Source organism: Sapajus apella, unplaced genomic scaffold (assembly GCF_009761245.1).
Source record: "Sapajus apella isolate SASKATOON/1434 unplaced genomic scaffold, GSC_monkey_1.0 scaffold80, whole genome shotgun sequence".
In the NCBI taxonomy this organism is placed as follows: Eukaryota; Metazoa; Chordata; class Mammalia; order Primates; family Cebidae; genus Sapajus; species Sapajus apella.
This window is the reverse complement of record NW_022437020.1, coordinates 8352719-8367739: the sequence shown is the minus strand read 5'-3', so window position 1 is coordinate 8367739 and position 15021 is coordinate 8352719. Positions and strand designations below refer to the sequence as shown.

Genomic DNA, 15021 nt, shown 5'->3' with positions numbered 1-15021 from the left:
GCATATGTGCTACATTTTCTTTACCCAGTCTATCACTGATGGGCATTTGGGTTGGTTCCAAGTCTTTGCTATTGTGAACAGTTACAGGGTACTGTCTTGTGCACTACACGAAGTTCAGCAGCATCCTTGGCCTCTTCCTCCTATAGCTCAGGGGCACTCCCCCGGTTGTGACAAACAAAAACTGCCTTCAGACACTGCCACACCTCCCCTGGGTCATTTATGTCAATTAGTCTGTATACACTTTCAGTCTTCCCAAACAATGGCTTTGCTCACTTACACATTCTTAGGAAATCATTTCTTCTCAGGCTTATATACATATAAACTGAGCTGAGTGGTCCCTGATAATTTTTCTAAAATTTCTCTACATTTTAGATATTTTCTCCTTTCTTTTCTTCTTTGTTGTTATTTATACTTTCTCCACTTTTTCCTGTATTGTTTGACAAATGGTTTATCTGATTTATGTTCCCCAGAAAGAGCCAACTCTTTTATTTTTCTTTGGTTTTTCTGTTTCACATTTTTTAATGCCCAGTCTTTGAAATTTAGCAAATGCAGAGATATATAACCAGTCAATTCACAGAACAGGTCCATCGCCCAGATTCCCCCCATGCTTCTTTAAGCTCACCGCTTCCCCTGTCACCAGGAAGTCACTGATGTTTTCTGTCTTTTTTTGTTGTTGTTAATGTATATTAAAGCGTTTTAAATTTTTTTTAAAGGCAAATTAGTAGTTTCAGCCCGTATTCAAGAAGAGGGGTCACACAAGGGCATGATATCAAGAGACGGAGATTATTGCAACCATAGAAGACTGCCTCCTGCCCCTAAGTTGAGAATATCTTTATTCTACATGTTTCTGAGACATTGATCCTCACCTGCGGAGGTCTGTCCCGCAGACACTGACTCAGTGGCAGATGAATAAATACACTCAGACACACAGAGTACAGTGATGGAGTTGGCTAGGGAGGTTGTCAGCTGCTCTCAGAAGGTGACCGCAGCTACCCGACCCCTGCTTGCTGTTTCTCCTCACATTTATTCAGTATAGATTTAACAAGAGAGGTTCTAAGTCAGCGTGCTTGTGGATAATTAACATGGTTAAAAGAGAGGTTTTGCCACTAATAAAAGGTTTTGGTTCCCAGGCCCAGAACAAACACCATTAACAGGTAACCCCCCTTTGACCTCCCCCTGAGAGGGCCGTGTAGCACAGAGTTTACATGAGTAAACAGTTGGAGTAGAGACAAAGGAATGTGGGGTAAACAGATTTAACTGGGAAAGCTTCTGTTACCCCAAATCTTCACCCTATGACCTAATGCTCTAAGATAAGAAGCAACTGCCTTCAGCCTGTCCCATTAAAACCTTTTGGCCTTCCAGAAGGTTTGAGACTATAATCTTACAGCTTTCCCTGGTATTTCCCTTAATATTTTCCTGGCCACCCTGAGTGAATCTCAACATATTTCAGCTGTTTTTTTCTCAAATATCGTCTCTGCCCCATTCTTTCTAGTCTCTCTTTCTGGGTCTGATTAGACACATACGTCGGTATTTCTCACTTGGTTCTTCAGCTCTCTTAACCCGTCTTTGGTATCCCCCACCGCCCTTTCTCTCCAGGCTTCATTCTGTATCGTTTCTTCAGATCTGTTTTCCAGTCACCAGTTCTCTCATTCAGGGCTGTCAAAATCCATTGATTTTCTTCGACAATGATATATTTCATTTTTAAATGTTCTTTCCAGTTTCTTATATTCAACCGTGTTAATATCTTGCTGCTAGCTTGTTTATGTAATCTCATCTTGTTTCCTTATAGGTACTGTACATTCTGTATCTGACTTTTATCACGTAAACACCTTGGCAGTTTAAATCTTTTGTTGTTGCTGTTGACCTTCACTCATATTACAATGTTTGATTGTGGGTTTGTAATTTGTTGGACATAACCGTGGAATTGTGAAATCCTAAATTGCTCTCCTTTAGGATAACTTATATTTGTTTCAACCAAAGCCCCTTTTTCTGAAAAGTGGCTGCCTCTAGCCTTTTCAGAACCGGTAAACACCCTTCCAGATTCCCTGGTTTAATCTGGGCATCTCAGATAGAGCTCCTGACCTTGCTCTACCTGAGATAGACCAGCCCCAGATGACTTCTCCCAAGTGCAGTGCCAACTGAGATATAAGAACTTTCAAGCCAGGTGTGGTGGCTTATTCCTGAAATCCCAGCACTTTGGGAGGTCGAGGCAGGCAGACCACAAGGTCAAGAGTTTGAGACCAGCCTGATCAACATAGTAAAACCCCATCTCTACATAAAATACAAAAAATTAGCCAGGCATGGTGGTGCATGCCTGTAATCCCCAGCTACTCAGGAGGCTGAAGGGGGAGGAGAATCGCTTGAACCTGGGAGGTGGAGGTTGCAATGAGCCGAGGTCATGCCACGGCACTCCAGTCTGGGCACCAGAGCAAGACTCCGTCTCAAAAAACAGACAAACAAAAAAGGAACTTCCAAAGGTAAAAATGTTAACACCACAAAGAAAAATAACACGATTGGGTGCTGGAAGATGAAAGGGTGGGTGTTGGTCTTGTCAACCAGCACCTGCCCTTGGGAGAATCCGCCCTTGCCTGTGCTTATCACAGACTGGTAGTCGTGTGTACATATGAAGACAGCTGGGTATGGGTTTTGTATTTGCTTCCTTGGATACTACTTCTGGTGAGCTCAGCAATGAGAACTGTTCTTTATTGTGGCACCCAGCTGTTCCGTACCGGAAGAGCAGCCCTGTCTCCCACAGAGTCTGCTATTCGCTGTGAAAGCAGAAGGTTCATCAGTCAGTCACCCTTCTCTTCAGGGTACCTGCTGCCTGAGCATGATGAAAGCATCTCCACCTCCAAGCCCCACCCTTTCATTCCTTCCACCCAGTTCTGTTATTTTTCTTTGTGTTTAACATTTTACCTTTGAAAGTTTTTATATCTCAATTTTAAATTTTTATCTGTTGTATTTTGCTCTTCCCACAGCTAGAAAAGGTGAAGACATTGATGTAGATATAGACAGCCTCCCACGGCTCCCGTCCCGGTGCACCTTCTTCCCATAGTTCATCTTACCATAGTTCATCTGTTCTGCTCTTAATGGGCATTTGGGTTGTTTCCAACGTGGAACTAATGCAAATAGTGTTTCAGTGAACTTCCTTGATAATGTCTTTGGTAAACACATACACATATTTTCTGTTATATACTTATGATTGGAATTGCTGGGTATTAGAATGTGTGTGTCTTCAGCTTTGGCAAATACTGCCAAAGAGTTTTCCAAAGCTGTTGAACCGAGTTAGAAATCTCATTCTCAGTATACAAGAGGACCCATCGTGCCACATTCTTGCCAGTGAATGAATGGTGCTTTGCATCTTCTTCATTCTGGCCATTCTAGTTGGTGTATCAAGGTGTCTAGTGGTGGTCGTAATTTGCCTTCCCTGATGACTAAATAAACTGAGCACTTTTTCATATGTTTACTAGCCATTTAATCATTCTCTTTTATGAAGTATCTATTCAAGACTTTTGCCCATTTTTCTACTGGTCTTTTTCGTAATTGATCTGAAGGATTTTTGTTGTTTTAAGTCATGTTTTGGATACAAACACTTCATTGGTTGTACACATTACAGATCTCTTACATATTGCAAACATGTTGTTGTGTTCTTGCAGTTGCCTTCTGGAAAACAGAAGTTGTTCATTTTAATATGGTATAATTCATTAGTTTTCTTCCTTCATGGATAGTCCTTTTTGAGTTCTGTTTAAGAAATCTTTGCCTAATCTCATTCTTCTTTTCTTTGATGGTTAGAAAAGTTTCATGAGAAAGCACTGTCTGTAAAATGCATAACAAACAGTTGACAACACCTTCTTCCTCTTTGTCCTGATGGAGCCGTCATTTTTGCTAATCCCAAACACTCCTGCCTCGTAAATTCTCCCCCTGGGTCAGCCTTGTCTTGTGAGCACATGTCTGCACACGGATGCCACACTCTCAAAGAGCTCTCAGGTCAGAGTGCAGGGAATCAAACGTCTGATGAGGTGCAGTCGGTCTTATAGGACCAGATGTGCTGCGCTAGGGTTCTGATCTTTTTGCCATTCCTTTGAGAGGTGAACAATCATGGCAACACGCAGGCTTTGTGAACTCCATGTGCAGTATTCCACATGAGTCATCCACTTCTTCAGGGGCACAGATAGCTCCAACACACTGAGATAGCTGTGGGCTTTTCTCAGCCCTGTTGAAAAGCTCCCTCCAGCTCTGCCTTCCCTCCCTTGCTCTTATTTTTGACCCTTCAACTTCTGAAAATTTTAGATAGCACAGTTGCGTGTCTATTCCGTGCAGATGTTTGAGGTTACTTGGAACAGCAGCCCTCTAAACTGAGCATGGCACACCCTTTGCAAACCACGTGGTGATCACGCTGCAGCAGCCACAGATGCTCCTTGACCTTTATCCGGCCCATTTTGAAGCAGCGGGTCCCTGGCCACACCCTGGAGGGTGATGTCTTCCTTCTCCAACTTGGGCCTTTTAGCCATGATGGGGTTTGTCACCCTGGAATCACTGCATCTTTAAAAGATCTTTAACTACATCTGTTCTCAGTTTTCAGACCATGAGGCCAGGATTTGGGTGCAAGTAGTTTATCTGGAAAGTGATCCCAGGAAGCGTGGTGAGGGGGCAAGGGAGAGAGAAGTCAAGAAAGGTGCATTTGTGAGTTAGTGACTGCTGTTGACAGCGAGACCATCCTCCAGGGCCCCCTGAGAGGTGTGTGGAACTTGCCTCAGTGTCATCTCCCTGTCCCCGGGGCAGGATGGGGAGTTACCCAGCTTCTGTCCCTTATGGTTGAGGTCGCTGTCCACGTGAGTCCTCCAAAAGGGACACCGGCTATGTCTGCCTTCGTGATTCTGATAAATTGTCTCCTGAGCACTTCACCGATGCCCAGATTTCCTAATGATACAATTAGAAGTCGATGTGTTTAAATGCTGGTTGAATTATTTTAATTGTACATTTGTAGATGTTCTGAAAATTCTCTAAGTGAAGTACTATAAAAAATTGTGCACAGCTCAGCTGAGCTAGAAACAGGTGACCACAGGGAGAAAGAAGGTTGCCCCTGTAACCCTGTGGGGTTATGGGCCCTTCGCGGCCCTTTGGGCTGTCACTTGCTGGCCTCACAGTGGCTGCCTACCCATCTGGTCTTGAATTCAGGGCTGCCTCTTCCAGCAAGGCCTCTCTGAGGAGGTTTGGTTAGATCGTTTTACTGTCTGTCCCGGACAGTCCCTGGTATCTGCCTGAACCCTCACCGCTGTAAATGGAAGGTGTCTGTCTGCTCATTACTGCTAGGACACAGGCTCCTGGCCTGTGCGGTGCCTCTGATACCTCCTACGCCCTCTGTGGTTGTTGGAGCTGTTGAACCCAACCCCGTGAGACAAACCCTCCTCGGAGTAGATGCACAGAACTTTCTGTACTAAATGAACCAGTTCAAGGGATGCACTTATTTTTTGAACCTACAAACTCATGACCCTCTGGCTTCCCCACACATTTCGAATCCCACATTTGAAATCGTGGATGGGCCACGCCTCTGACCCCAGGTGTGACCTGAGTGTGGGTGTTCTCCACAACTACGTTCCTTCCCTTGTTCCGCAGCATCTGATGTGCGCCGGACTGTGGTGCCTGGTAGAAGGAGACGCCTCCTGCAAGACCAAGCTGGACCCTCCCCTGGATGGCACCGAGTGTGGGGCAGACAAGGTAATCCCGGCCTCCCGCTGCCCAACAGGCAGCTCCACGCCTCCCAGGCAGCTGGCAGTCTCTCAAACACGGTCTGTACTCTACTTAGGAGCCCCAGAAACATCCCCCAGGCACCACAGAAATGCCCGTGGAGCCTGCTCCTGTCACAGAGTGGTGCCTACATCGCCTCTTTCCTTTTTCTTATAAGATACGGCGGGGCGCAGTGGTTCAGGCCTGTTATTCCAGCACTTTGGGAGACCGAGGTGGGTGGATCACAAGGTCAAGAGACTGAGACCATCCTAGCCAACATGGTGAAACCCCGTCTCCACTAAAATAGAATCCGGGCATGGTGGTGCATGCCTGTAATCCCAGCTACTCAGGAGGCTGAGGCAGGGGAATCACTGGAACCTGGGAGGCGGAGGTTGCAGTGAGCCAAGATCAGGCCACTGGACTCCAGCCTGGGCAACAAGAGCAAAACTCTGTCTCAAAAAAGATACAAGTTTCAGTTACTTAATATGTTTGTTAGATTAACTCCCGTCACCATGTAAGGGAATTTACTTAAAAGGAGCACTTTAGACCAGCATATTTTAAATGGAAAAACATCACCTGCCATACACAGTAGGCTCTTGTGAAAAGAATTCAGTGAGGACAGTGTTATCCAATTCTAGCTAAATGCTGAGAGAAGTAGCCTGCTCCTCCCCTGCAGGAGAGATGGGAGGTGTTGGAGGGGAGAGGTGTGCAGAACCCTCAGCCACAGGGCTCTTTCCAGTCTTTTTTTATTTTTTGATACCGAGTTTCCCTCTTGTTGCCCAGGCTGGAGTGCAGTGGCATGATCTCAGCTCACCACAAACTCCGCCTCCTGGGTTCAAGCAATTCTCCTGCCTCAGCCTCCCGAGTAGCTGGGATTACAGGCATGCGCCATCACGCCCTGCTAATTTTTGTATTTTTAGTAAAGACAGGTTTCTCCATGTTGGTCAGGCTGGTCTTGAACTCCCGACCTCCGGTGATCTGCCTGCCTGGGCCTCCAAAAGTGATGGGATTATAGGCGTGAGCCACTGCGCCTGGCCTCTCTCCAGTCTTAATGCAGAGATTGAAAGGGTTGAAAAGGAAGTTTAGCTCTGATGCCATGATTGGGAACCATGAAATCACATCCAGCGCCTCAGGGTAGGTGCTATCCACTTAGAGAAATTGTTTTATAGGGTTGGCCTTCTCTTATCCTCAGAAACAACCAAGGTTTCCTCACGTGGAGCTGGCCGTCATCACCAAGCAACAAACCCCATTCTAAGGTTCAAAACCTCAACCAGGCATGCCGCCTCCCAGCGAGAAACGCGCTCACGCCAAGCAAAGTTTGCAGAAGCCCAGGTTTCTTCATGAGCCATGTAAATTAGTCCTCTTCCTGGGATTTAGAAAATCCCAATGGAGCACATCTATCTGAAAGCTTAGGGCAAAAAATGCAAACCCTACAGGGATGTAAGTGTCAGCTTCAGTAAGGCACGTCACTAAAATCAGCAAACATGCAAACCCTGAAATAGACTGGACTTTTATGTAAATGTAGAAAGCGGGTTTTTCGCAGCATGGCATTTTGGGGCCGGGCGGGCTGGAGTGAGCAGCTTTGCTGAATGCCGGGCCCCAGCCCTCCCCGCTGTGTTTCAGTGGTGCCGCGCAGGGGACTGCGTGAGCAAGACGCCCATCCCGGAGCACGTGGACGGAGACTGGAGCCCGTGGGGTGTCTGGAGCATGTGCAGCCGAACTTGTGGGACGGGAGCCCGCTTCCGGCAGAGGAAATGTGACAACCCCCCGTAAGTCCCCCTGACCAGCCACGCTTCAGCGTGCCACAATCGGGGTTTCCGAACTGCAGCTCTCGATGCCCACACAAAGCAGGGTCTGTCTCCCACTGAGCATAAGAAGATAAGGAAAATGAAACCCAGCCGAGGTCCAGGGTGCGGGGGCCTCGTGTGTGTCAAATGACATCTCAGCTTTAATCGCTCTTTCTATGAACATGGATACGGTAGAGTCTGGGTTGAGCTGACTCCCTCATTCCTTGCCTGGGCCCCAGTGGAAAGGTTTTCTGAGTCAGCTGGATTACAGTTCCTCCTGCCTGCCTCATCATTTGCCAAGTCGAGGGTCATTCCCACGAAGCCTGGAGGCCTTCAGGAAAGAGGTTGACCAGTTGGCTGTCTGCTGATGTGGGGGCAGGCTCGTGGTTCATGAGTCACAGAGTGTCTGAGTTCAGCTGCCTTCTTCATCCTAAGAGTTTTCGTGGGTCCTTCTATAACTATCAGAAAAATAAGTGTTTTTTTCTTTGGCTTTGGCTGCTTTTTATTGACTCTAATGACAGCATGGCCTTTCCTGTTCAGCTTTGTACATTTGTTCCAGGAAACTCAGGGATCGATTTAATGATGTTAATTCCATCACTGCAGATTTTCCCTTGTCTTCTTGGAGCTTCCCGCGTTTCTTACCATTTCTTTCTTTTTTTTTTTTTTTTTTTTTCCTTCTTTTTGAGATGGAGTCTTGCTCTGTAGCCCAGGCTCGAGTGCAATGGTGCAGTCTCGGATCACTGTAACCTCCGCCTCCTGGGTCCCAGTTCAAGTAATTCTCCTACCTCAACCTCCTGAGTAGCTGGGTTTACAGGTGTGTGCCACCACACCCGGCTAATTTTTGTATTTTTAGTAGAGATGGGGTTTCACCATGTTGGCCAGGCTGGTCTTGAACTCCTGACCTTCTGATCTGCCCACCTTGGCCTCCCAAAGTGTTGGGATTACAGGTGTCGCCGCTGCGCCCGGCCACCATTTCTTTTAATGGTCTCTTTTATGCCTGGTGTGTCAGCAGTTGCATCACATCAGTTCTGAAAGTGAGCAAGTTATAAATAACGACTGTAGAGAAATATTCACAATTAAGTCCTGCTGATGGATAATTAGCAAACGCCTCTTGTGTTTAAAAATGCTGATGCTCAGGTCGTACCCCAGACTGATCAAATCACAGAACACTAGGGGTGGGACCCAGGAATTGGATATTTTATCTTCTCAGGTGACTCCAACAGCAGCCAATGTTGGGAACCTCTGGATTAAAGGAAGGCTTATGCTCCTAGTGTAGTCAGTGACAGGAACATGATTTTCCCAGCAATGTTATAAGAATTGACATGTATTATATCTTACTAAAACATTTCCCTCTAGCACCCATCAGAGTGCAGGGCACATAGCAGGTGATTAGTTTATTAGGAATGATTTCTTTTTTTTTTTCTTTTTTTTTTTTTTTGAGATGGAGCCTCACTTTGTCACCCAGGCTGGAGTGCAGTGGCACGATCCTGGCTCACTGTAACCTCTGCCTCCTAGGTTCAAGCGATTCTCCTACCTCAGCCTCCCAAATAGCTGGGATTACAGGTGTGTGTCACAACACCAGCTAATTTTTGTATTTTTAGTAGAGACGGGGTTTTGCCATGTTGGCCAGGCTGGTCTCGAACTCCTGACCTCACGTGATCTGCCCACCTCCGCCTCCCAAAGTGCTCGGATTACAAGCGTGAACCACCACGTTCAACACAGAAATGACTTTTTAATGACGAGCATAGATGGGTAGACGATCAGAAACCCTGTTTAGCTAAATGGTGGGAAATTATTAGAGAGTGGTGGCAGTTTTTGCATTGTTCTGTGTTGAAGTTAATAGTTTGACCTCTGGCCCTGTGAAGAGAGCATTGGGCTTGGCGTCATGGTGCTGAGATTTGGGCCTGACCTTGTTGGTTAGCGGTCATGTGACCTCAAGGAAGACCCTTCTGTTCCCAGGCCTTAGTTCCGCACAGTAAAGGCAGCTGACGTGGTAGAGTGGGAAGAGCCAGGCTTCAAAGCCAGGACAGACAAATCTTCACATCCCACCACAGCTTCTCACAGCACTGACGGCTGGTGCTTCTCGCTTCATCTAAAACCTGGAAGAATTCATGGGAATGTGCAGAAAGTCCTTGGTGTGTATTCAGAAAGCAACCCCTCTCGTTAGCACAGGCAGAAGAACGGGGATGGGACTCATTGCCCTTCCCTGCCTCAGGCTTTGCTAAGTGCAGAGAGAAATTGTCAGGGGTTGCCATGGGTGCCCCATGTTTGTGATTGGAGTTTGTGGGTCCTAGTGGAAGACTGGTCTTCTTGGCATGTGATTTTCTTAACCCATAACTGGTGACACCCAGTAAACTTTATAGCAGGGGGAAGTCAGAACCTCTGAACGCCTGAAGGACCCAGTGTCCTGAGACTGTCAACATTTAAGTTGTCTTTAGGTGAGGGCAACACTTGCAAGAGTAAGAAGTTGTGAACACTGCAGATGCCATCGGTGCCTCTTTGAAGCGAACCGGTGTTGTCTGCTTTCTTGGGGTGACTTTAGCTAGGGCATCCCCCTCATGCGTAGCCTGAAGGCAAGGCTTGGAGCTTTTCGGCTTCATGTCTTGGCTGGACCGCTATCGCTTTCTGAACTGCATCCTGCCCTGCCCACCCGCGGTTACTCTCGGATACCACAGGAGCATTTTGCTGTAGGAGGATCCCAAACACAGCCCCCTTCAGACAGCTGCACTCAGATACTCTCCCTGGCCTTCCCTGCCATGAGGTTTCTTGTATTGGGATCCTCTCCGCATTCCTCCAGGTCCAGTGGCCCCAGGAGAGAGGCTGTTCTGTAAATTGCAAAGTTGGAAAACTCTTTCACCCCTCTGCTTTACCAGGTCCTCCCCTCTCCCGTGCCGTGGTGGTCGTGACTATTCTCTCCCTTGCTTTTTCCTCTGTGTTACCACTGAGGAATGGGAGAATTTGTAGGGCCTTGGCACACAACGGCTGAGGGTTTATGGGTCTCAGCACATTGGATTGTTACAGGCATTGCTGCACCTTCATGTCCAGTCTCTGTTGCCCACAGCAGCATCCTATGGGGCAGGGCAATGGTGGAAGGAGCAGAAAGAGCCTGTTGCATTCTCACTCCTCCCAGCCCACGCCTCTTCCTGGTGAAGCCTTTCCAAGGCGAAGCCTTCAGTAAACCTCGCCCGGGCCTGAACTCTGCTAGGTGTGGGCCTGCAGTGAGAAGCAAAGACATATAAAATTCCCGCCTACCACAAGGGATGCAGTCCCGCCACCTCCTCTTGCTTTTCCCCCAGACACTTCAAACAGGACCCTCCTTTCCCAGCCCACATCTCCCCCTCAGTAAACAGCACCACCATCCATGCACTGCTTGAGTCCAAAGCCCCTGAATCCACGCAAAGCCCCAGAATCCACGCAAAGTCCCTGAATCCACGCAAAGTCCCTGAATCCATGTGAAGACCCTGAATCCACACAAAGCCCCTGAATCCACGTAGCTTCCTCTTACGTCCTTTCCACCTCCTCCATGTCTGGTCGTGAGAAGGGTGGTGGATGCAGCAGACCCACACCATGTGCCGGGTTCACTTAGGCATTTATGTAGCAAATCATGGAATGCAGCCCTATGGGAGAGGTATTATTTTTGGCTTCATTGTACAGAAAAACAAAAAAAAAAACAATCAGGGGGCCTGGTCCAGTGGCTGACACATGTAGTGTCAGCACTTTGGGAGGCTGAGACAGGTGGATCACCTGAGGTCACAAGTTCAAGACCAGCCTGGCCAACATGGTGAAGCCCTGTCACTACTAAAAATACAAAAATTAGCTTGACATGGTGGTGCGCACCTGTAATCCCAGCTATTCGGGAGGCTGAGGCAGGAGAATCGCTTGAACCTGAGAGGCGGAGGTTGTAGTGAGCTGAGATTGTGCCACTGCACTCCAGCCTGGACAACGGAGCGCACAGAGCGAGACTCCATCTCAATTAAAAACGAAAACAAACCTGAATCACGTGGACACAACCCAGTTCAGACAGCTGCAGTTTCTCCCCAGTCAGAAGCCATACCTTTTCGCTTCTGTAATATTTACCCCTCGGGAGTCTGTCGGAACCTTTGCAGTGACAGTGTCGCTCTGTTTTCTGTTGCGAACAAAACAACGTGCTCTTTTTTCCCAAGCAGTTTTCTTTTATTATTGTTCTTATTATACTTTAAATTCTGGGGTACATGTGCATGCAGGATTGTTACATAGATATATATGTGCCATGGTGATTTGCTACATCCATCACCCCATCTTCTACATTAGGTATTTGTCCTAATGCTCTCCCTCCCCTATCCCCCCACCTCCTGACAGGCCCCGGTATGTGATGTTCCCCTCCCCATGTCCATGTGTTCTCATTGTTCAGCACCCACTTATGAGTGAGAACACGCGGTTTTTGGTTTTCTGTTCTTGTGTCAGTTTGCTGAGAATGATGATTTCTGGCTTCATCCATGTCCGTGTAAAGGACATGAACTCATCCTTTTTTATGACTGCATAGTATTCCATGGTGTATATGTGCCACATTTTCTTTATCCAGTCTATCATTGATGGGCATTTGGGTTGGTTCCAAGTTTTGCTTTTGTGAACAATGCCACATTAAACATACGTGTGCATGTCTTTGCAATAGAATGATTTATAAACCTTGGTAGTTTTCAATGGAGTTTCTTGCCTCCATGGATCCAGCCCAGGTAAATGGGAAGACCTTGGGTGGGTGGATTAGCAGCTGTCTCGGGGACTTCCCAAAGAGATGCAGGATGTGGACGTGTTTTATGAAGTCCAGCTGCAGTCTCCAGCCTGCTTCTGCAGGATGCCCTACTGTGGTGATTGTTACAAAGCACAGCTGACCAGGGCCTCGGATCCAAGCTCTAACGAAAACAATGTCGTCTCCCCATCTCACTGCTAAGTCACCAGACCTCCTGCCTCGAGATTTCACAAAGTCCCAATCTCACTGTGATGTAGGTCTCAGGCTTGGAGAGCCCCCACAACCCCCTCCTCACCCCTTCACTTTATATTCCTGGCTCCATTCCCTGTCTTCTGCAGCTGGTTTATTCACTGTCCAAAAATATTGGCAAGAGAGTCCCTCCACACGCAATCATTTTTTTTCAGTCTTGGTCTTCACAGCTCTTGGAATTTTTTTTTTTTTTTTTTTTTTACTAGCTGACGTGGAGGCCTGAGGGACCATTCGTGTTTCTTAAGCAGCTTCCTTGGCCTTGCCTTTCTTGCCATAATTTATGTCGCTGTTGGTGGAAGTTAGGAGACTACAAGATAGAAAATGCATCTCTAATTCACCTTCTGTTACCCCTGGACAGTTCGTGTGCAGGAGAGGGCTGGGGAGGGAGGGAAAGAAGGCTCAGCTGCACTTGTGTGAAAAGCCAGCTGCGTCCCAGCGCGTGTAGCCCGGGCAGGTGAGCGGAGCGTGGAGCCGGTCTGGGACATGGCAGGGTGGCCATGAGATGCAGCCCATGTGCGCCGCAAAGGGAGAGGAGGGCAGCTAGCCTGCTGAGACAGCGGGAGGACAGCTGGGGTCAGGTCGTGTGCCTGTAATTGGTTTTTGCTTCCACAGTAAAACCCCATCTGTGTGCTTTCAGTGTGCCAGTGACCTGGCATTGATACGGATCATTTTTTAAAATTCAAGTATTCTATACTGAAGCATAAGTTACATGAGTTACTTGGACACGTTTCAGAGGAGGCCTTCAAACTGGGATGTCTGCTGCCCCGACGGTGCGTGAACAGCTTGGCAGCACTTCTGAAACCCTATGGCTTTGCCTCCTCCCTTCTCAGAGTTCACAGAGCCGGGAGCCAGGGCAGGGGCTGGAACTGCCAGCTCTCGACTGAGCACCCTGTGTCTCTGGATGGTAAGCTGCTCTGAACTGCTGTTGTGACTTTATCTTCTGGTCTGTCTTCATTTAAGACGGCAAACCTGAAAACAAAAAGCAGCATCTTTCTCCCCCAGCCTACCTTGATGTTACCTCTCTGTCTGCCCTCAAAGAAAGGGGCAGATGTTTTGCCATGTATACCTGTTGATCTCAGCAAACATTTGCTGCTTCTGTGCTCTGCGCTGGGGTCTGTCAAGGCACTGAGGATTCCACCTCAGCAGGAGATGGTCCTTGTGCTGCAGGGGCTTGGCAGACTGGGGTAGAGCTCACCTTCCTCTTCACGCTTTCAGTTTCAGTTTCTCTCTACCTTACTCTTTTATTTTTAAACAAACTTAAGAAGGCACTGTTCACAATAGCAAAGACTTGGAACCAACCCAAATGCCCATCAATGATAGACTGGATAAAGAAAATGTGGCACATATACACCATGGAATACTGTGCAGCCACAAAAAAGAATGAGTTCGTGTCCTTTGCAGGGACATGGATGAAACTGGGAACCATCATTCTCAGCAAACTGACACAAGAACAGAAAACCAAACACCACCACCCATGTTCTCACTCATAAGTGGGTGTTGAACAAGGAGAACACACAGACACAGGGAGCGGAGCATCACACACTGGGGCCTGGGGGGTGGGAGCTAGGGGAGGGATAGCAGGAGGTCAGGAATTAGGGAAGGGACAGCATTAGGAGAAGTAACTAATGTAGATGACGGGGTGATGGATGCAGCAAACCACTACCACGGCACGTGTACACCTATGTAAAAACCTGCACGCTCTGCACACGTACCCCAGAACTTAAAGTATAATAATTTTTTTAAAAAAACAGAATATACAAAGAAGCACAGGTCCATTCACAGTGTTGCCCATCACTGTGGCACGTGTGTGTTGGGACACACGTGCAGACGTGTCAGTGCAGCAGGAGAGCAGATGCTGGCCTCTGGGGCGTGCATGTGTGACCACATGACAGCTGCCAGCTCTGCAGAGTGACCATGCCATCTCCATCGCGTGGCTGTGGTGGCTTTCCACTTGCCCCCCCGTGTCCTCAGTGACGCCGGTACTGTCAGTAATTCCCATTTGGACCGTTGTGATGCGTGTGTAGCAGTATCTGGCGGGGGAGTTTGTACTTTGCTCATCAACAGTGAGGCTGAATATCTGTGTCCTTATTTGCCATTTGGATGTCCTGTTTTTCTGAAGTACCCATATAAACCATTTGGTTTTATATCTAAGCTTCTGTTTTGTTCTTGATTAGGAAGTCCTAGAACAGGCGTGGCACAGTGGCTCAGCCCTGTAATCCAGCACTTTGGGAGGCCAAGGCGGGGGGATTACTTGAGACGAGGGAGTCGAGACCAGCCTGGCCAACATGGAGAGATCCTATCTTTACTAAAAATATAAAAAAGTTAGCCAGGCATGGTGGTGCATTCCTCTAATCTCAACTGCTCAGGAGGTTGAGGCACAAAAATCGCTTGAACCCAGGAGGTGGAGGTTGCAGTGAGCCGAGGTCATACCACTGCACTCCAGCCTAGACGACAAAGCAAGACTCTATCTCAAAAACCAAACAAACAAAAAACCCAGAGGGATATACCTGCTGACTACTGACCTGCAGGCAA

The 15021-nt window shown here is 47.7% G+C and overlaps 1 protein-coding gene across 1 annotated transcript in view; it reads left to right on the top strand.

Moving 5' to 3' along the window:
• The window catches only part of ADAMTS17 (ADAM metallopeptidase with thrombospondin type 1 motif 17), a 334656-nt gene that overhangs the window by 191090 nt on the left and 128545 nt on the right, over positions 1-15021 (top strand). Inside the window, exons 12-13 of the mRNA XM_032252856.1 lie at positions 5617-5718; positions 7351-7496. Coding sequence (XP_032108747.1) covers positions 5617-5718; positions 7351-7496 — 248 coding nt within the window. The remainder of the gene's footprint in view (positions 1-5616; positions 5719-7350; positions 7497-15021) is intronic.